The 23,222-nt window shown below is 43.1% G+C and overlaps 1 protein-coding gene across 2 annotated transcripts in view; it reads left to right on the plus strand.

The window, feature by feature from the left end:
• Positions 1-23,222, plus strand: part of LOC106603555 (glycerophosphodiester phosphodiesterase domain-containing protein 5) — a 41,991-nt gene that overhangs the window by 8,652 nt on the left and 10,117 nt on the right. For both annotated transcript variants that reach the window (XM_014197402.3, XM_014197401.3), the window contains exon 2: positions 20,480-20,657. In XM_014197402.3, the coding sequence (XP_014052877.1) occupies positions 20,538-20,657 (120 nt within the window). In that variant the 5' untranslated portion in view covers positions 20,480-20,537. The remainder of the gene's footprint in view (positions 1-20,479; positions 20,658-23,222) is intronic.

Here is a 23,222-nt window from a genome sequence, read left to right on the forward strand (position 1 = left end):
AAATCAGCATTAGAAAAGATTACCTTCACATACTGACCAGCTCATATTATAGACAGAACGTGCTACATGGCAGACCAATCCGAACTCATCTCTCGGCATGTCCAGCCCACTCATTAGCTCAGCCACTCATGGCTAGAGGGAAGTTTGATGACTTTTTCCATGACTAAACCAACTAGGTTTTGTCATTTTAACCTGTTGGGGATAGGGGGCAGTATTTGCACGGCCAGATAAAAAACGTACCTGATTTAATCTGGTTATTACTACTGCCCAGAAACTAGAATATGCATATAATTGTTTGATTTGGTTAGAAAACACCCTAAAGTTTCTAAAACTGTTTGAATGGTGTCTGTGAGTATAACAGAACTCATATGGCAGGCAAAAACCTGAGAAGATTCTGTACAGGAAGTGCCCTCTCTGACCATTTCTTGGCCTTCTACACTCTCTTTATTGAAAACAAAGGATCTCTGCTGTAACGTGACACTTCCTAAGGCTCCCATAGGCTCTCAGAAGGCGCCAGAACGTTGAATGATGACTTTGAAGCCCATGGCTGAAAAACAGTAGCGCATTTGGATAGTGGTCGATCTGAGAACAATGAGACGGGTGTGCGCGTGCACGTGAAGAGTCCATTTAAAATTTTTTGTCTTTGAACTGAAAGGACGTCTCCCGGTCGGAATATTATCGCTTTTTTACGAGAAAAATCGCATAAAAATTGATTTTAAACAGCGTTTGACATGCTTCGAAGTACGGTAATGGAATATTTAGAATTTTTTTGTCACGATATGCGCGTCACCGTTCGGATAGTGTCTTGAACGCAAGAACAAAACAGAGGATATTTGAACATAACTATGGATTATTTTGAACCAAAACAACATTTGTGGATGAAGTAGAAGTCCTGGGAGTGCATTCTGACGAAGAACAGCAAAGGTAATCCAATTTTTCTTATTGTAAATCTAAGTTTGGTGAGTACCAAACTTGGTGGGTGTCAAAATAGCTAGCCCGTGATGGCGAGCTATCTACTCAGAATATTGCAAAATGTGTTTTTGTCGAAAAGCTATTTTAAAATCGGACACCGCGATTGCATAAAGGAGTTCTGTATCTATAATTCTTAAAATAATTATGTTTTTCGTGAACGTTTATCGTGAGTAATTTAGTAAATTCACCGGAAGTTTGCGGTGGGTATGCTAGTTTTAAACGTCACATACTAATGTAAAAAGCTGGTTTTTGATATAAATATGAACTTGATTGAACAAAACATGCATGTATTGTATAACATAATGTCCTAGGAGTGTCATCTGATGAAGATCAAAAGTTAGTGCTGCATTTAGCTGTGGTTTTGGTTTTTGTGACATTATATGCTAGCTTGAAAAATGGGTGTCTGATTATTTCTGGCTGGGTACTCTGCTGACATAATCTAATGTTTTGCTTTCGTTGTAAAGCCTTTTTGAAATCGGACAGTGTGGTTAGATTAACGAGAGTCTTGTCTTTTAAAATAGTGTAAAATAGTCATATGTTTGAGAAATTGAAGTAATAGCATTTCTAAGGTATTTGAATATCGCGCCACGGGATTCCACTGGCTGTTGAGTAGGTGGGACGATTTCGTCCCACATACCCTAGAGAGGTTAACAATTGTATTTGTAATTACAGATGGCATACAAGTTTGTTATTAAGGTACATGAAAGTTCACATGTTCCAGAAGGCATTTATGCCAAAAAAACTCATTTGGATTTGAAAAAAATAAGTTTTCTTTCAAATGGCCCTCCTATGAAGTAGTGACGCGCGACATACCCCTAGTTTCCTGAAACGAGTCACATAGCTAAGTGCTCGTTTGTCAGAAATGTTTTAACCTATTCACACGTACCAACAAAAGAGTGTGATCATTCTACAGTGGTCCCTGCAGCGGAAGCTCAGACCGGTTTGATTAGGACGCTTATTTAGATCGTCCAGTTTAGATTGACGCAACAGTCAGCATTTGAGCTAGCCACACTGTTTTTTTTCACAAACATTTTGCACAAACACAGTCCTTATAAAATTATGTCCTGAATGTGTCACACCCTGACCATAGAGAGCCCTTGGTTCTCTATGGTGTAGTAGGTCAGGGCGTGACTAGGGGGTGATCTAGTATATCTATTTCTATGTTGGTGCTAATGTGGATCCCAATTAGAGCCAGCTGTTTATCGTTGCCTCTGATTGGGAACCATATTTAGGTAGCTATTTCCCCACCTGTGTTTTGTGGGATATTGATTGTTTGATAGTGTGTTTGGGCACTACGTCATCATGGTCTTCGTAAGTTTTGTTATTTGGTTTTGTTAGTTTCACTTAAATAAATATGTGGAACTATACTCACGCTGCGCCTTGGTCCGCTCATTTCCAAGACCGTGACAGAATGTGACAAGTTTATTTTTTGATGCCATGTTCAGACTTTCACAGAAGTACCAACAGCATGCACAGTCATCCAAACCGGAAATGTAAGCTACATTAGTCCTAGCGCTAACTGAAGAAATATTGACATAACACTAGCGGTGATATTTAGATAACGCTCAGCTGACAGAAACCACAATATGAATTAGTTAATGGCAATTACTATTTATAATTCATCACATCATGGTTGAGCTCAACATTGATCTAAATAATTGAGTAAAACACTTTCTAGAAATCGAAAGTAATCCAACGATGGGTAGTTTGTGCACGCCGCCATGTTTGTTTTTTGCGTTAACCAAGGATAATAAAAGGAGACAAGTTGAGTTGTCTGTTTCCAGTACGCGTGTTGAAGGGGGTGTGTCATCTACAATCATTCCCTTCCCTTCATTCACTTCCGGAAGTTTATCACCTCATAACATCTTTGGTCTGTCAGACTTTTACGTGATACCCAGAATGCATTGTATAATGTCAACAAACACAGCTGGCAAATAGATTAGCATTAGCTCATTATGATCAGTACAACCTTCAAAAAAGTATTTTACACACATCATAGGTGTCCGTTACAATCTATGTAATAATTGTCACCAGTACTTGAAAACATGCGAATAAAACTGTAAATATATTATGCTCCGTACATACATACATACATAATTCATGCTACAGTAGAAACGACAGCATGATATACAGAAAATAAGGCACTTACTTTGATAGGAAAGCACACTTGTCCAAAGTTATTATTTGTAAGGAAAACAACAATGGTGGTGGCAAAGCGAGCACCAGCCAGAAAATGTGCCAGTTCGTGCAAGTCTGCATACTTGATGTGTGGACAAAATGGGTAAGGGCTGTCCTCGAAGACGGAAAGCCTCAAACATAAATTGTCCGCAACAGTGAAATGGGCTACTTCTATGTGAATTCATGAGGAGGCGGAACACACCTCAATTCAAACTGTTGTTAGAAAATACAACTTGTTAGAAAATAATTTGAAATTGACATGTTGAAACAGCCTATAGATAATTAGCAGGCAGTACGTGTTAATTGTCCTGTTGCGTAACAATCACATTTTGGAACAGTGAATGCATTCTGACATCACGTACATAAAACAACTCACGCTGGGGCGACCGTTAGAGATATTTGGAACTCACGTATGAAAAGGTTAAAAAGTGTAATATTCTTCCTGGGGGAGTATATGAACAGATTTTTATAAGATTTCATGTTGCTAAAATGCTGTCAGTTCCACTTTAAGTGGGCCAAGACCATCAACACCAACAAACAGACTATACAGCTACAAGTAGTGAGTGGAGTTACAAATGGACTGTATTTAACAAGTTAAATATCTTACCTGTGATGAAATGTTTTCCACACACATAGCTTCGTGTAGCCTACTTGGACACCGAGTCCCCACATTTCCCACTCTCCCACACTGAATAACCTGAAGCCACAGGGCTCTTCTTGCAAGCTCTATTTCCCTACGTGGGAGCATTGCGAACCGTAGGTCGGGATTATTTACCTGGCTACATGTACAACACAGCAGCTTTTCTGCATTTTTTGTTATTTCTGTATAAAATCAATGACGAAGTTGCCTCTTTTACAATGGAGGTCAATGGGGGAAATTATTGCGTGAATATTGACTGGGACTATTGTTTGAGGCCAATTCTAGCAAACTGCTATCGTCTTAGAGGCCATTTATAAAATACTGATATCGTTTGAGAGGATGGTTCTTAAATGTCTGAGAAGCTAATTCTAGAACAGATTGTAAAGGAGGAGAAACACCCAGAGAGACAACCAGAGTCTTCTTAGGTAGTTGTGGGCTGCCTCTCAAATAATCATAACAGATTTCCTCTCCGTGTCTCCCCTCCATCTGCACTCTGGACAGAAGAAAATAAGTTCCTCTACTGTAAGGCTTTCACTCGGCTTGTCTTCTCATACTGGTGCAGGTGGAGAAAGGAGACAACCACTTTAAATGATTGAGATGCAGCCGTGGTGGTAGGTAGCTTCAAGGAAGGCAGACTCAAAAAGGAGATGAGAAGAGGAAGCCACTTTAGATGATTCAGATGCCACCATGATATTTTTCACCAGGGAAGGCAGACTCAGAGGAAAGACACATAATGACACCCCAACAGGAAGGAAGCCCTGTCTCTTCACTTAAGTCCCTCTGGCTGTGGACATATAAAACCACAAACTGCTGAGGAGGCTGTCGAGGAAAATATGTCACAGGACGTTTAGGGGCCAGTCAGTTGGGTGGCTCTTCTGCATGGTTATTATAAGTTGCTAGGATGACGTTAAAACAACTGGTGATAGAGACACTCAGGTCAGTAGACCGAGAACCAGACTGACATCTCCATCCCTCACAGGTGGAACTAGACATTGCCTTATGATAGAGTGTGTTGTTGATAGGTTGTCTGTCAATCAATGTCCCACTTCCGGCATTAAATTGCCACGGATTATGGAAGTTTGGTTTATTTATTCCAGGAGAAATAGGAAAACTACCATTGCACGGCAGCCCACACCTGCAACTGTTGCTCTAGTTTTTAACAATTTATTAAACTTACAACTAATTCTACACCCCTTTCTCTGTTATTTGCCAGTTGTTTTGTGATACACACCACCCTGTCTCCTGTCTTGGTTCAGGTTGTTTTGCTTTTCTCTGTTTGCCCCTCGTCCACTTGTTCCTCAGTACCCACTGGGCACAGACATCAATTCGATGTCTATTTCACGTTGATTCAATGTAATTTTGTTGAAATGTCGTGGAAACAACGTTGATTCAACAAGTGTGTGCCCAGTGGGTAGCTACAGAAAGGTGCCAGTTATGAAACTCCCTGCAGCGATCCTTTAAAGGCCTTCGAAGTCTTACTACCAGAGATTTTTTTTCCTGCCCAGGGTCAATGTTACATTCCAAATACCTTGAAAGGCTTTGTTATAGGTTTTGTTCCAGTTAACTGCATCAACCATTGGCAGTTTGATATGTTAAACCACAAGGAGTGCTTGAACTTATTGCAAAAAATAACTTAGTCTCTGTTTAAGGCAGTTTGATTGATTGTAAGGTATGAGTGTTTTTTCAGCTGACAATTCATCCCTCTAGCACTTGTCCTTCTGTCTATTTGACACCTATTCAGAAGAAAAAGTAAGGCCTTTACTTTTGTGTTCAACTATTCATTTGAATGGAACATCCTAACAGACAAATATTTAGCCTGTCATCAGATTTCTTGTTCTGAAAAGCCACAGTGTGTCAATAGGGGGGTGACCTGACCTGGGTAAAATCTTTCCCTTGTGATGGAAGGCTGAGCAGCCCTGCGTGGCCCTCCCCTGGGGGCCCGTCCGGGATGTGGACTCTGGCAGGGTGCCCACGGCCCAGCTCCCCCCAGCATGGTGGGTCACTCTGGGCTAGGTCTCCAGGAAGTATCTCCCCTGGGCTGGGGTGTTCCCATACAAGTCAAACAATGAATTAACAGCGATTGGACCGACGCAGATCTGCATGATCTGATGCTCAAGCATTTCTTTCTCTGTCTGAGCCTTGTAAATCACTGGTGACCTAAATTCATATAACAAACAATATGTCCCCAATTAGTCCCCAGAGAGAGGTGGAATATGGTACATGGCCTGGGATAGAGATGTAACCTCTAAAGAGGACATGATAGTAGGGATGTAAAGGTCATGTATCATGATGGAGACAAGGCAGTGAGTTATCCGGTTTAGTTATGTTTAATAACTCTTATATTAACATGCAGTCCACAGAACTACTATCTGTTAGTCCTCATTGCTTGGTTAGTCTTATTAGTTTAGTCCGCTAGGTCAGTCACATCTGGTTATGATGATGACACGCATAACCAATGATGGAATTTTGGATGACAGTTATTGGTCAGCCAAATGACCATGGTCACCAGAGTGCGAATTACGGGGAGCCCAGGGGGTCTCAGACCCCCTGAATGAGACATGAGACCGCCTAAATGCAACAAAGTCAAACTAATGCTAATTTAACCATTCTCCTATTTGTTTCTCATACAATTTGAGACGAGGCAATGAAGAGTCGTCTCTAGGTCCTGATTGGCTTGCTCCGACTGGCCGTTAGATTGGGGATGAAACCCGAAGGACAGGCTGGCTGATGACCCAATGAGGGTGCAGAGCGCCTTCCAGAATCGGGATGAGAACTGAAGACCATGTCAACTGGAAGTCCATGGATCTGGAAAATGTGCTGGACCATGAGTTAGGCCGTCTCCTTGGCTGAGGTTAACTTGGGAAGGGGAATGAAATGGGTGGCTTTGGAAAACCTATCCACTACCGTAAGGATGGTGGTGTTGCCATCGGACGGAGGGAGACCAGTGACAAAGTCCAGGGATATATGGGACCAGGGGCGGTGAGGAAGGAGGCCTGCCGCAGCTTGCCGTGGAGTCTTACTCTGTGCACACACAATGCAGGCAACGATGAACGTGGAGACATCTGGAACCATGGTGGGGCACCAAAACCGTCGGAGGAGGAAAGCCAGGGTCCGGTGGTAGCCGGAATGGCAGGTGAGGTTAGAGGAATAAGCCCAGGGCGGTAGATGATCAAATTAAAACGAGTGAATAACCGAGCCCAATGAGCCTGCCTTGAGTGGAGGCGCTTGGTGGTGTGGAGATATTCCAGATTCTTTTGGTCGGTCCACACTAAGAATGGATGTTCTGCCCCTTCTAGCCAGTGTGTCCATTCCTCCAGTCATCTTGACCTCAAGAAGTTCCCAATTTCCATGGAAATTGTAGTTCCGTGGGATTGTTGTAGTTCTTCTCAGCGGGATTAAGACAATGGGAGAGGAAGGGTCAGGGATGCAGCTTTTGATCCTGGGCAGAACGCTGGGAAAGGACGGCCCCCACTCCAACGTCCGATGTGTCGACCTGCACCACGAACTGACGGGACGGGTCCAGATGGATTAAGATGGGCACTGTGGTGAATAGATGTTTGAGATCCGAAAACGCCTGGTCAGCAGCTGGGGACCACGTGAACGAAACCTTGAGTGAGGTGAGTGCAGGGAGGGGGAAGCCAGGGTGCTGTAACCCCAGATGTAGCGGCGGTAGAAATGAGCAAACTCCAAGAAGCTTTGAAGCTACACTCTGGAGGTGGCTTGGGGTCACTCCACCACCGCTCTCACCTTGTTAGGATCCATCTGAATGTCCCCTGCAGCGATGACGTATCCCAGAAAAGAAATGGTGGAGCGATGGAATTCACATTTTCAGCTTTAACAAACAGCTGGTTCTCCAGGAGGCGCTGGAGGACTTGTCAGACGTGGAGAACATGCTCTTGAGCCGAACTGGAAAAGATTAGGATGTCATCGAGGTAGACATACACAAACCGTTTCAACATGTCATGAAGCACGTCATTGACCAGGTCCTGGAACACTGCGGGAGCATTGGTCAGTCCGAATGGCATAACTAGGTACTCATAGTGCCCGCTAGCTGTGTTAAAGGCTGTCTTCCACTCGTCTCCTTCCCGTATCCGAACCAGATGCTAGGCATTCTGAAGGTCCAACTTCGAGATAATGGTCGCCCCCTGGAGAGGCTTGAAAGCCGAGGAGAAGTGGTAAAGGGTAACGTTTCTTTACCGTGATGTCATTAAGCCCCCTTTGGTCAATTCTTCTTGTCCTTCTTCTCCACAAAGAGAACCCTGCCCCAGCTGGGGAGGAGGAAGGGCGAATGAACCCTGCAGCCAGAGAGTCCTCAATGTACACTTCCATGGTCTTGGTCTCCGGACCAGACAAGAAATAAAGCCGCCCCTGAGGTGGTGTAGTACTCAGGAGGAGGTCAATGGTGCAGTCGTAGGGTTGATGCAGAGAAAGAAATGTGGTGCGGGCCTTGTTGAAAACCTCCCGGAGGTCCTGGTACTCTGCGGGAACGCTGAGAGGTCTGAGGCTTTTCCCAAGCCCGCAGGAGAATGCCCATGGGCAGGCTGCACCGCCTTGAGGCAATGTGCGTGACCGATTGGGCTCCAACCCAGGATAGAACCTGTAGCCCAGTTGATCAGGGGGTTGTGCCCCTGGAGCCATGACAATCCCAAAACCATGAGGAGACTCAATGAGTAGAAACTGCATGGACTCACTATGGTTACCTGACACTCACAGGTTGATGGCAACCGTATTGTGAGTGACCCTACCAATAGAGCGTCCGTCCAATGCTCTGGCGTCCATGGGAATGGAGAGGGGTTGTGTGGAGATGCCCAGCTTTAACACCAGGGTAGCGTCCATGATGCTCCTGTCGGCCCCAGAGTCCATGAGCACCCAGAGAGATTTAGAGAGGAGTGCGAGTAATAGGAGATGGGAGACTCCCTGTATGGCCCACAGCTTACCTACGTCATGAAATCCTCCAGACTAAGGCAAACGGTGGATTGTTGCTCCCACACCACCCTAGCCCAGGCGAGCACCCTCCCGGGCATCAGCGTTATAAGATACGCTATCTTCGAATGATCCAAAGCAAACAAAGATGGCTGTAGCTCGAAGATGAGGGAGCACTGGGAGAGAAACGCCCGGCAGGTTCCAGGATCCCCAGCGTAGTGCTCCTGGAGGAGGTAAGCGGGATTCTCGGGAAACTGGGGTAGGCTGGGGAGAAGCACCTCTGGTAGAGGGGTTACTGGGAGTCTGGAAGGTTTCTGTTGTGGCTTGCTGCCTAGTATATAGTCCACAGAATTGTTCCAACAATGCATGGAAGGCATGGTCATGGCGTTCCGCCAAGATATGGAGTCCCTCCACAAGGTTATGCAGTAACTCCTCATGTCTTCCAATGGTGGCTCCTTGGAGGGAGACAGTGTTGCGGAGCTTGTCTGAGTCTGCTGGGTCAGTCATGGCCAGTTCGTACTATAACTACTCAGGATATGACCCAGATGCAGACCCCGGAGGCAGATAGTTTGGTTATTAGAATATTTATTATACAAAGCGGCAGGCAAAGGGCAGGTTGAGGGCAGGCAAAGGTTTGTAATCCAAGGCAGAGTCAATCAGGGACAGAACGGCAGGCAGGCTCAGAAAAGTCGGAACCGGGAAGACTAGAAAACAATAACTGGAGAAATGGGAAATACGCTTGTAAGACCTGACAAAACAAGATGAACTGGCAAAAGACAAACAGAAAACGCAGGTATAAATACACAGGGGATAAAATGGGGACGAATAGGAGACACCTGGTGGGGGATGGAGACAAGCACAAGACAGATGAAACAGATCAGGGTGTGACGAAAAGCGGATTTATGTGATTTTCAAGATTTCTTTTGGCCATTTTAGTTGTGATTACAAACCTTATCAAAACATTTACATTTACAAAACATATAGACCTATGGACTAGGCTACATGAGGTGTACGACTATGATTCGAAAAAGTCACACAAAAAGTGATACTTTATCATTCACAAGTGATTGTCACCCATCAGACTATTCTTGATTTAATCTTGTCTTTACATATACTAAATAATATATGTGTGAAATTTGTTTTGATTTAAAATGGGCCATTTTCATGCACCTGTCTCGAAACGGGCAGTGGGGAAAAAAATGCATGTCATCTATGCACTTAATAAATAGCGAATGGAGGAAGCTTTTCCCGTGATTTATTTTCATGCCAGCGAGGCAGGCTATACTCCTGTTGTAAATATATACTCCTGTTGTAAAGATAAGCAATGTGATTAATATTAGGAAAGTTGAGAAATAAATATAGTAGGCCTAGCCTATAGAAAGCTAATGAGATCTTCCTCTATTTAGAAGAGGGCATCACTCTTTTCTCTCGCAATTGCCAAGCCTATGGAAATGTTGCACAACATGAGATCATTGGCTCTCATGAAGTTTGAATTGATTTTAAATTTCATTTGCATTGATGTCAGAGTGATTAGAGGGACAATAGAGTGCTGAGAACCAGGCAGTTAGCAAGTTTGGTAGGCTACTAATGACCATTAGCAGCATCAGAGCTTGGAGAAGCCTAATTACCGTGACTAAACGGTCACATGGAATTTGACTGCCTTCATGACTCGTCACCGCCGGTGTGGCGGTAATACGGTCACTGCAAAAGCCCTATACATGTCCTGCTTTTACTTCTTGCTTTGCTCCTATGGGTACAGTCGCAATGGCCGGCAGTCCACCCATTATGCCATCATTGTCTTGAATGAGAACACCCGTTCTATTCAATGAAGGGAATCGATTAATCTGGCCTGGGCGCCCAGGTAGGTGTGTTTTACTCCATGTGAAAATTTGGAACCGGGCTGCCTCCCAGGCATGAGCCAGCACATGGAGTCATGAGTAGGATTCTGTTTGAAGTTCTCAACTGCATAATCCTCACGTCCTCGTCTCTTTCTCAAAACACATTGGATGAGAAAGCGAGAAGTCCTCTGGCTTTCTCATTCAATGTGTTTTGAGAAGGAGAGAGGATGCAAATTGGGATCTTCCCTTTGTTTTACATAACCCCACGGTTCTCAGACCTTCTAGCTAGAGTGCTACTGTCCTATTGTTTTTCAATCCAACCCTAATCAACATCACCTGTTAGAGTGAAACCTACAAGACGGCTACTCCCCAGGAACATGTTTGTAAATCTCTCGTCTGAGTGACAGTGTGAATGGCATAGTAACTGTGTAATTGTTGTTTTATAATAACATTAAATTGTTTATAAAGAATTATTGAATTACAATGTTATTTCTTCAAAATTTCCTCAACTTCCTGGCTGTTGGGGTCAGTGTGGTTGGATGTAATTGCTGCCACCACAGAAGCTGGGAGTACCCGTCGTTGACCTTGACCTAGATGTTCTCCCCTCAGCATCCACTCCAGGGTGATCCGATAAGAGACCAGTCTGTATTGTCTCTAGAGAAACAGAAAATAAATACATGACAATGTTATGTACAACAATCAAGAAAATAAATAGGTCTAGGCCTGTACAACATAAAATATAACAGGCTCAGGGATCATTAATCATGTTAATTTATAAGCCGTATTGATGATGGCACATACATTTTAGGTAATTTAGCAGATGCTCTTATCCAGAGCAACTAACAGGAACAGTTAGGATTAAATGCCTTGCTCATGGGCACATAGGCAGATTGTTCACTCTGTCGGCTAGGGATTTGAACCAGCAATCATTCGGGTACTGGCTCAAAATTCTAACTGATAGGCTACATGCCACAATACTATTGATGTCTCTCTTTGTCGGTACAGTATGTACAGTATAGCCAACTCATTGTTCTAAGGGTTTTAGTGGTCAGCTGTTTTACTTTCTCTTTTGTGTGGGTTTACAGGCTAATTAGGATATTATTGGTATAAAAGCTAGACTGGCAATTGCAAGTAACATGTTCTTCTCTACAAGCACTATTGACTTTATACTTCTTACACTGTTTGGTAATAATAATTGTTTATGTAGACCCAGATTGTGAACTGTGCGTCCTATACATTCTATTTCTATGGCGCGCATCCTAGCCAGCATGTCATCATTGCTAAACAAACTTGAAGGGGACTACAGTAGCCAGTTAAATTATGGGGTGTAGGCAGGATAATCGAAAATACAGTTGGAAGAGTGTCATTAGGTAGGATATTTTTATTTATTTTCATCTTAGAGTAATATAAATATCCTCTGGGGCAATGTTCCCTCAAAAAATGTTTCTGCACTGAGCAAATTTCAGGTCTGCTGAGCGCAAACTTGAATGTTGTGAAAATTCTGTGCAACTTCTGGCGCGTGTTTACTTGTGAACACTGAGGCTGTACCCACTTTAATTTCCAGTTATTTGATCATAGTGTAAGTGGTCTACCATAAAAAAAACAATGGAGAAAATGTATCCCATAACATTTTAACATTAAAATAACTGTTCTATCATTCAGCCTACAGTAGCTGAAAGTGTGTGGGGTTCAATGTAGGCTTACATTCAGCAATAAAACAGGCCTTCTTTAGACTAGTTGAGTATCTGGAGCATCAGCATTTGTGGGTTCGATTACAGGCTCAAAATGGCCAGAAACAAAGCACTTTCTTCTGAAACTCGACAGTCTGTTCTTGTTCTGAGAAATGAAGGCTATTCCATGCGAGAAATTGCCAAGAAACGGAAGATCTCGTACAACGCTGTGTACTACTCCCTTCACAGGACAGCGCAAACTGGCTCTAATCAGAATAGAAAGAGTGGGAGGCCCCGGTGCACAACTGAGCAAGAGGACAAGTACATTGGAGTGTCTCGTTTGAGAAACAGACGGCTCACAAGTCCTCAACTGGCAGCTTAATTAAATAGTACCTGCAAACACCAGTCTCAACGTCAACAGTGAAGAGGCGACTCCGGGCTGCTGGCATTGAGGACCTTGACAAATTCTCTGGTCTGATTAAACCAAGATTGAACTCTTTTGCCTGAATGCCAAGAGTCACATCTGGGGGAAACCTGGCACCATCCCTACGGTGAAGCATGGTGGTGGCAGCATCAAGCTGCGGGGAGGTTTTTCAGTGGCAGGGACGGAAGACTAGTCAGGATCGAGGAAAAGATGAACCGAGCAAAGTACAGAGAGATCCTTGATGAAAACCTGCTTCAGAACACTCAGGACATCCAACTGGGGTGACCTTCCAATAGGACAACGACCCTAAGCACACAGCGAAACAGTTCATTCAGCCTAATTTACTGCCTTTAAAAAAATTTAAAAAACATAGCTGATATGGCTGACTTGCTTAAACAAATGTGGTTTCTACTGACAATTGAGATGGACAAACTATGGCATAAGATGACGACGAGCGCATAAGAGGCAATCCATCATTTTGAAATGTACAGCGACAATTCAGAACATAGACTGTTCTTATAGTATTCTCCCATGTACACAAAGTCAGACCCGTAGGACAAATAAGGGGCATATAAACAGACAAAGAAAGCTCTTACAATATTCAATGATTATATTTCTCTAAAACAGGCTATAGGCTACATGTGCACCACCAAGTCAGAACAGTAGAGGGGGAAAGGGACCAAATTATTAGGGTGAGGTACATGGGCTACTAACAGCTTACTACACAACATACACTTAGTATTACTTGCTTAGCTACAGTATACATATCTCCCTGGCATATTACATAATATATGCAGCAGCATACAATACATTTTTGGACTCACTTTGTGCTGTGCTCACTTGAAGAGGAAGTTGGTGCGGCGGTCCCTCTTGTGGCCAAATTTTGTCATCAAAGTCTGGCATTCTCTGGATTTATGGTGCTTTCAAGACAACTGGGAACTCTGGGGGGGGAAAAAACAAGGTTGAATCATGACGTCAGTGATCTTCAGGTCGGCGTTCTAGAAAGAGGCCCGAGTTCCCGACTTGGAATTCCGAGTTGGATGACCGATCAAAACTTATTTTCCCAGCCGGATCTCATTTTTTTTCCAGAGTTCCCAGTTGTCTTGAACTCACTAAAGTCTGATATTTCCCAGGACCGAGTTTCCAGTTGTTTTGAACGCGGCAGAAGTCATGGGCCACCTTTTCTGGCCCATGGTGTGTTGCGAGTGAATATTTATCCTTTTAAGCTTGGAAAAGAGACCCTTAAACCCAGACATGGACCACACACCCTCTCTACTGAATAGCAGGCTAGTGACTGCTTTGCAAAGCTTGCAGTTAGCCACTGATTCCTTCCAAACCACTCCTTGTTGAATTTGCCATTTACAACTTGTTGTGTAATGTTAATATGCAATAGCCGATGAGCACCGATATGTTTTATCTATAATTTGGCCAGGAGATTGTCGACTTGACTCATGATAATGACTGCTTTCTAAGATTTTGAAAGTATGATGTTGACATGATCAGTCCAATCAAAGCTACGATAGATATAATGTGATTTGAAGTCTTTTTATCTGTGGCCAATAACCTTGAGCCTTCTTTGATGGGCACTTTTTTTTACCCACTTTTTCTTCCCAATTGCAATCTTGTCTCATCACTGCAACTCCACAATGGGCTCAGGAGAGGCGAAGGTCGAGTCACGCATCCTCCGAAACATGACCCGCCAAACCACACTTCTTAACCCAGAAGCCAGCCACACCAGTGTGTCTGAGGAAACACCATTCAACTGAAGTCAGACTGCAGGTGCCCAGCCTGCCACAAGGAGTCGCTAGAGCGCGATAAGCCAAGTGAAGCCCCCCACCCACCCACCCAAACCCACTGCTAACCCAGACTTACAGTATTCGTTTATGGTCCCCCATGGGAATCAAATCCACAACCCTGGCATTGCAAGTGCCATGCTCTACCAATTGAGCCACACAGGACCTATGGGAACAGATGAAGAAGTCCTTTAGGTTCTAGATAGCACCTTTTTTCTAAGCGCGTGCACCTTCCAGCCACTCACATCTTCAATCTCACTCTCTCTCTCTGTTTCTCCATTCTGAGAATCTGTCTGTTAGGAGATAAGAATCAGGGGAAAATGTTCTGCTCTCTTTGTCTGGGAAGATTACCCAGGAAATGGACTCTTGTCACTGTTCTATGTCCTCATGTGACAGCCATTCACTGAGGGAACACTGACGCTCACCCGGTCCGCTGGTGTGATTAAAAAGACCAATCAATATTTCCGTGCTTATCTCATTTAGGTTGGCATGGTAAATCAACAGAGTAGAGGAGATAGTGGAAATGTAGCTGTTGGCAATGATTGATAACGTTAGTTCTCATGTAGAATTGATTTTCATCTTGAGGTCGAGAAAAACTAAGAGGATGTTGCTGATGTTGCTGATGTTTAGAGCTGCGACGATAACCGGGAAAGTATCGACACCGACCATACCAGGCTCCTCAGAGGAGGAAGGGAAGGACCATCCTACTCAGTGAATTTCATTAAAATATAAATATTTAAACATTAAAAAGGTTTTTCGATAAAACTATATCTTCAGATGTCACCAAATAGCTGCTAAAAACACAGTTTTGCAATGAAGGTCTACAGTAGCCTCAACAGCAATCTCTGGGGTAACACCATGGTGTATCTAGAGGACAGCTAGTTTCCATCCTCTTCTGGGTATGTTGACTTCAACACAAAACCTAGGGTTAACTAACTTTAGCCACCGTTTGCTAAAAATCTATGGAAGTGATGGGGGCATGTGAGCACATTTTCTTTATTTCTGAATCACTTTTAAGTACTATCAAACCAAATATGGAGTTGATTTGAACTGATTTCAGGCAATTTGGACTTCATTTTATATAACATGATCACAAGCCCCCATCACCTCCATAGATTTTTAGCTAGCAGTGGCTAAAGTTAGCTAGTGTTTTCTAATGGCTGTTTAAAGGCAACTGAACCATGGATTGCAGTTTCTTCTGGCCCATAGACTACTTTCAGGGTGAGGAATATGTAAAATAGTGAACTACTCATTTAACATTTTAGTTTCGCTATAGTATTTTTCTTATTGAATGATGTGACAACTCGACAATGTAGCTTCTCTGCCTTATTAGTAATATGTTGTGTGGACGACATCACTGATGTTGGAAGTGTTCATACTGTAGTTTTTTGTTAGGGTTCCCAGACAACCAGATGGTCACAGACAAATTGTATCTGTGTTAGCCAGCCACATGCAATCTCCAGCTGTGAGACCTGTTTTTATTTCACCGCCTAGAAGATATAATGGACCAAAAGTGCAATCATGTTCTGTTTTAGAAGTAATCAATACTTTTATTGAGTGTTGGAAAGTGTATCATGTGGTTTGGCGTAGGCTCTTGTGACAGCCTCAGCTAATTTGGTTCTGGGTGCCGAGTTAATAATAATTGATGGGAAGGCTGAAACTTGAAATTGTTCACTCATTTACTATGGGACTAGGCTGCTTTACCCAGCTTTATATTCATCATGTGAGTATGTTTTACCTGCCATCTCTGCTATGTCAAGGGACCTCTCCAGTTTCTTGTTTGTTTGTTGCTCATAAATATTTGAGTGGTGTTTGTGTACTGTAACTACTAACTCCTGGAGGTGTGCTCTGGTTACAGTTTAATACTTCTGGTCTATGGCTTCTTGGCTAATTTGGCTGTGCGTCCAACTGCAGCTAGAAAGATAACTAAAGGTCACTGGTTCACAAAATCGACTCTGTAGACAATTGACCCTTTTTTTGTGTCTATGTAATATGAAGCCATGAGAAAGGTTCATACTACAGTAGTTGCATTGAGCCACTTTCAAAGGTATTGTTTACGGTAATGTTGTATACTGCTTTTTAAATGATTGTCAAGATGAACATGTTGAACCAAAGAGTAATACAACAAACGAAGGACAGTCATTGACTCCAGAACAGAAATGTTTGACATTTTAGGAAATGTTTCCATCTTCAATGAAAATAACTCTCTTTGGATTTTAAAACATTTTCATTTTACCTTTATTTAACCAGGTAGGCTAGTTGAGAACAAGTTCTCATTTACAACTGCGACCTGGCCAAGGTAAAGCAAAGCAGTGCGACACAAACAACAACACAGAGTTACACATGGAATAAACAAACATATACAGTCAATAACACAATAGAGAAAAAAAAGTCTATATACAGTGTGTGCAAATGTATTTATTTAATTTTTTATTTCTGTTTTTATTTCACCTTTTATTTAACAGGTAGGCTAGTTGAGAACAAGTTCTCATTTGCAACTGCAACCTGGCCAAGTTGAAGCAAAGCAGTTCGACACATACAACAGAGTTTTACACATGGAATAAACAAACATACAATCAATAATACAGTAGAAAGGTCTATATAGAGCATGTGCAAATGCGGTAGGATAAGGGAGGTAAAGGCAATAAATAGGCCATGGTGGTGAAGTAATTACAGTATAGCAATTAAACACTGGAATGGTAGAATGTGCAGAAGATGAATGTGCAAGTAGAGATAGTGGGTTGCAAAGGAGCAAGATAAATAAATACAGTATGGGGATGAAGTAGTTGGATGGGCTATTTACAGATGGGCTATGTGCAGTGATGTGTGAGCTGCTCTGACAGCTGGTGCTTAAAGTTAGTGAGGGAGATAAGAGTCTCCAGCTTTAGTGATTTTTTGTTGTTGTTGTTGTTGCAGTTTGTTCCAGTCATTGGCAGCAGAGAACTGGAAGGAGAGGCGGCCAAAGGAAGAATTGGCTTTTGGGGGTGACCAGTGAGATATACCTGCTGGAGCGCGTGCTACGAGTGGGTGGTGCTATGGTGACCAGTGAGCTGAGATAAGGCGGGGCTTTACTTAGCAGAGACTTGTAGGTGACCTGGAGCCAGTGGGTTTGGCGACGAGTATGAAGCGAGGGCCAGCCAACAAGAGTGTTCAGGTCGCAGTAGTGGGTAGTATAGGGGGCTTAAGTGACAAAATGGATGGCACTGTGATAGACTGCATCCAGTTTGTTGAGTAGAGTGTTGGAGGCTATTTCGTAAATTACATCGCTGAAGTCGAGGATCGGTAGGATGGTCAGTTTTACGAGGGTATGTTTGGCAGCATGAGTGAAGGAGGCTTTGTTGCGAAATAGGAAGCCGATTCTAGATTTCATTTTGGATTGGAGATGTTTGATGTGAGTCTGGAAGGAGAGCTTACAGTCTAACCAGACACCTATGTATTTGTAGTTGTCCACATTCTAAGTCAGAACCGTCCAGAGTAGTGATGCTGGACGGGCGGGCAGGTGCGGGCAGCGATCGGTTGAATAGAATGCATTTAGTTTTACTTGCATTTAAGAGCAGTTGGAGGCCACGTAAGGAGAGTTGCATGGCGTTGAAGCTCGTCTGGAGGTTAGTTAACAGAGTGTCCAAAGAAGGGCCAGAAGTATACAGAATGGTGTTGTCTGCGTAGAGGTGGATCAGAGAATCACCAGCAGCAAGAGCAACATCATTGATGTATACAGAGAAAAGAGTCGGCCCGAGAATTGAACCATGTGGCTCCCCCATAGAGACTGCCAGAGGTCCGGTCAACAGGCCGTCCGATTTGACACACTGAACTCTGTCTGAGAAGTAGTTGGTGAACCAGGCAAGGCAGTCATTTGAGAAACCAAGGCTGTTGAGAATGTCTGACGATGAGAATGCAGTGATTGACAGAGTCGAAAGCCTTGGCCAGGTCGATGAATACAGCTGCACAGTATTGTCTCTTATCGATGGCGGTTATGATATCGTTTCGGACCTTGAGCGTGGCTGAGGTGCACCCATGACCAGCTTGGAAACCAGATTGCATTGCGGAGAAGGTACGGTGGGATTCGAAATGGTTGGTGATCTGGCTTTTTGTTAACTTGGCTTTCAAAGACCTTAGAAAGGCAGGGTAGGATAGATATAGGTCTGTAGAAGTTTGGGTCTAGAGTGTCACCCACTTTGAAGAGGGAGATGACCGTGACAGTTTTCCAAGAGGACATTTTTAAACACAACCAAGACAACCAATATTTTGGGAAGGATGAAGTGAATGGGAGCTGGACGTGCTGGGCCTCTTTCTCGGGTATACTGTTATTTTAACAGGCCGTTGTGAAATATGCTGATGTGTGCTTGGTTGCCAAGAGAAGTCTTGGGCGATATACCATATACCGGTGTATGTGAAATACAGACGGTATGATTTTCAATACCGTCCCACTAAAGGGGCCCACTAAAGCTCTAAGCCCCCCCGTGTGTTATGCCACTCCTTATAACTAGATGTGCCAAATAAGTTATCTGCAGCTCAGGGGTCCAGCTACGTATTTGGTTTTCTAACTTGCTAGCTAAGTGGCTAGATGACATTATTAAGCTTCTTGGTTATAACAGACAATCAATTCCCTCCTGGATCAACATCCCTGCTGTCTAATATTTGTTTTGTGCGTGCAGCAAACTAAGTGTAGCCTTTCAAGATATTTGTATAACTTTATGAGCTGGGTTGTCTGTCCTTGAAATGTGTTTGTTTGCTTGCGCTTCTTAGCATTTAGCTAGTGTCCGCTATGGGAATTGTCTAGTAATTTGTTGGGACCCCAACCCCCCCAGTGCATTCGGAAAGTATTCAGACCCCTTCACTCCTGTTTGCATTGATTATCCTTGATGTTTCTACAACTTGGAGTCCACCTGTGGTAAATTCAATTGATTGGACATGATTTGGAAAGGCACACACCTGTCGGTATAAGGTCCTGCAATTGACAGTGCATGTCAGAGCAAAAACCAAGCCATGCGATTGAAGGAATTGTCCATAGAGCTCCGAGACAGGATTGTGTCGAGGTACAGATCTGGGAAAGGGTACCAAAGCATTTCTGCTGCATTAAAGGTCCCCAAGAACACAGTGATTGAACTCTTTGGCCTGAATGCCAAGCGTCACACCTGGAGGAAACCTGGCACCATCCCTATAGTGAAGCATGGGGGTGGCAGCATCATGCTGTAGGGGTGTTTTTCAGAGGCAGGGACTGGGAGACTACAGGACAACGACCCTTAACAAACAGCCAAGACAACGCAGGAGTGGCTTTGGGACAAGTCTCTGAATGTCCTTGAGTGGCCCAGCCAGAGCCTGGACTTAAACCCGATCAAACATCTCTGGAGAGGCCTGAAAATATCTGTGCAGTGACACTCCTTATCCAACCTGAAAAACAGTTCTTGCTTCATCATTATGGGGTATTGTGTCTAGCTTTATGAGGGAAAAAAATATTTAATCAATTTTAGAAGAAGGCTGTAACATAACAAATTGTGGAAAACATGAAGGGTCTGAATACTTTCCGAATTGGGGGGGGTGTATATATATATAATTTCATACCATTCCTGTACCATAATGGGTATACAGTATTACCGTCAGTGCACACAAGGGGCGCTATATATATATAATACTGTATACCCATTATTGTACAGGAATGATATATATATATATAAAATACTGTATACCCGGTATGAAAATCAGGATACCGCCCAACCCTAGCAGAGAGAGCAACCGATCCACAACCCGACTACCCCTTACATGACTAAGTCACAGTATTCATGCAGGTTTTGTAGGGTTTTGGTTGTTCCTCACAACGATCACCATGGAGTTCAGTTAATGAAAAGACAGGCACCATGTTGAGTAACTGGAAAATGTAATAAATGGTCTTCTACACAAACACTCTGACAACAAATTCCTTTTGGCCTATCTTCAAGTTATAATATTTTCACATTTTCCTTCTACTTTCTCCTCTCAAAATGATTTCTCCAGTCTTGAATTATCTTCAATATGTTTCTGACTCCTGTCTTTTTTCCCTGCAGTGTTCCCTGTTCAGTGTGGGATGCTAGCGGACCGGTGGCGAGCCGAGGCTGAAGGAGCATGGTGAAGCACCAACCCTTGCAGCAGGTCTATGAGAAGCAGCTGTGCTTGTCCTTCCTCACTGGGATTTATGGTTGCCGCTGGAAACGCTACCAGCGTTCCCATGACAACAGCTCCAAGGTGAGAGTAAAGACTTCTGCAAATGTCACAAGATGTTCTGTTGTGGACAAATTATGGGTGTATTGGTATGTTCTATTCTCATACCAATCAATGGAATATCTGAGAGTTAGATTGTCCTGACCTTTAATTGCACCTGCTGGCAACATTCCTGGACTTGTTATGGAGGACCACTCTTGTCCTCAATCAGTCAAATGACTTATTATTAAAGGGAGTGATATACAGAGAGACCTGTTGTCTCCTCTCATCGCCATGGGGCACAGACTGGGGAAAGCTAGGCCTCAGTATCAAATTCCAAAGGAACTGATGCCCTTTCACTCACCTAATCAAACTGAGACAAACTGATGCCCCTTTAAGGAGTAAAACATCTATAACCCGTACTGAATGACTGTAAGACATAATATCTATTTACCCACATGGATTGAGGCCAAAACAGGGGATCTGTGCTAATGATGCATGGCTGGAAAGCCTGCGTTAATAAAGCTTGCATTAATAACTAGGCTTTGAGCTCAATAGAAAACGCTTCGGATCTCCTCATCGGACATTTACTGAGAGCATGAGACCGCAAATCATCAATGATAATGATGAGTTACCGATATAGGGATTGATACACCTTCACAAGCAGTGTGTGTGTGTGTGTGTGTGTGTGTGTGTGTCTCTGTACAGAATGTAGAACAAAAGTCGGCTAGCCTGTTTATTAGGCTGTTATTAGCACTACTGCAGCACCTGATTTAGCTCCCTGTACCAAAGTGAAGTGGAATCACTATGTTTAAACCAGAATGATCTTTCATGAACTGGTTACCGTCTGATATGTTTTTATGGTCCGGCTACTTAGTGTAAGCAATGAAAAGCTTGGCAAACGTCAGCAGCTGTGTTGAGCTAAATGATGAAACCAGCCTTGCTCTCAGTGGACAGTTTTTTACAAAACTTTGCTTAGCTTTTATTTTAGGCCACTGTCATGAAAGTAGGTATTTGGGCAGTGTAGGGCTAGGAGCAGTGAGTGGCTTTGGCAACAGTAGTAAAAATGTCACTACACAACAGAAGTCTGTTAATTGAAGAACTGTCTTGTTCAGATCACGAGTGACAGATGAATTTCCAACACTGATAGTGAGGCTTGTTTGTAAGCAAAAAAATCCAGGAGACGTATCACCTGCAGGGAAAGAACAATGAAATAGTTTTGGGGACTTATATACAGTAACCTGACACGTGTGAGATTGAGCACAACAATATCAGTCAGCCTGCCAGGCAAGAGCCTGCCTGAATGACCCCTACCTTTAGATATATGCTTCCTGGAGAGAAATGACATATTATAAGCCTTATAATAAGACATTATAGTTCATAGGTGCTTATAACAAGTAATAAAGTGTTATACCTGTCAGCTTTCTGTAAAATGTTACCATGTACTGTATTTTCTTGTCTAGAAGGGGGCAGAGTGTAGAGTGAGTCGTGTGCATTGCTATAGAGGTCAGTGTGTACTATCAGACAGACAGACAGACAGACAGACAGCTTTATTATAGCTACTGCCCTTGTTAAATTGTTACATTTATCCAATAGCATACTTTAAAAATGTAATATTATTAAATGTAACTCAAATGACATTTTCTGTAAATAGTGGTCTGTAAAACTTTGCTCACTGGGAGGTATTAGGTTTATGGCAGGCATTGGTAGCCATAAGCTTGTTGTTGAAGTCAATGGGGGTGTTTTAATATAATGCTTCTACCCAGACTCCCAGCTGTGTGTGATGCAGACTGGAGTATCAGAGCCGCTCCTGCTGTTCTTAACTTGTCATTGGACTACAAAAACCCAGTATGTTGTCCATAAATTAGGCCAGTTAGTAGGGAAAGTGTGAGTGGGGCAGTAATGAGGTGCTGACCAAGAGGAAAAATACAAACACACAGCTGCACACCTGCTTTCCCTCTCTCTATTTACAAAGCCACACACACACACACACACACACACACACACACACACACACACACACACACGTGCACACTCATGCACACAGACATTCATATCATCCAAATACACATCAATGAGAATCACATGTACATCCCTATCTCTCTGGCTCTTATTATTAGTTAATTCTGCTATTGACTTGACCATTGAGATAGTGCTACTGTGATTCCCAGGCCTGAGTTGACCCTCCTGTGTTTGCATATCATTGCTTTCTCTTCTGGTACTTAGTGGTATTACTTTGAGTGGTAGGTTGGTATTTCTCAGAAACGGGTTACCTCTGTCCTGCTCTTCAAGCCCATAGAGAACTTAGTAATTAATGACCTAGAAATGCTTTCGCTCAAGACTAGCAAACCATAAAGCAGCCCATGCTGAACAAGTTCCATTTCCAGCTGGAGTTGGATTCATAGCTCCATCAGTTGTCATTGAGACACAAATTATATTTGTCCTATTTTTATGTACATATTTTCATGTAGTACCATGCACCTGATATGGCAAAATCCATAGGATAATAAGTGTGCATAGTACTGTATCATACAGAAGTGAGATGTGCACGTCTGTCTGAGGAGGTTTGCCGGAAATGATAGGCAGTCATACTGTTTCTCTGACTTGGCT

This window comes from Salmo salar, chromosome 04 (genome assembly GCF_965601325.2).
Source record: "Salmo salar chromosome 04, fSalSal1, whole genome shotgun sequence".
Lineage (NCBI taxonomy): Eukaryota > Metazoa > Chordata > Actinopteri > Salmoniformes > Salmonidae > Salmo > Salmo salar.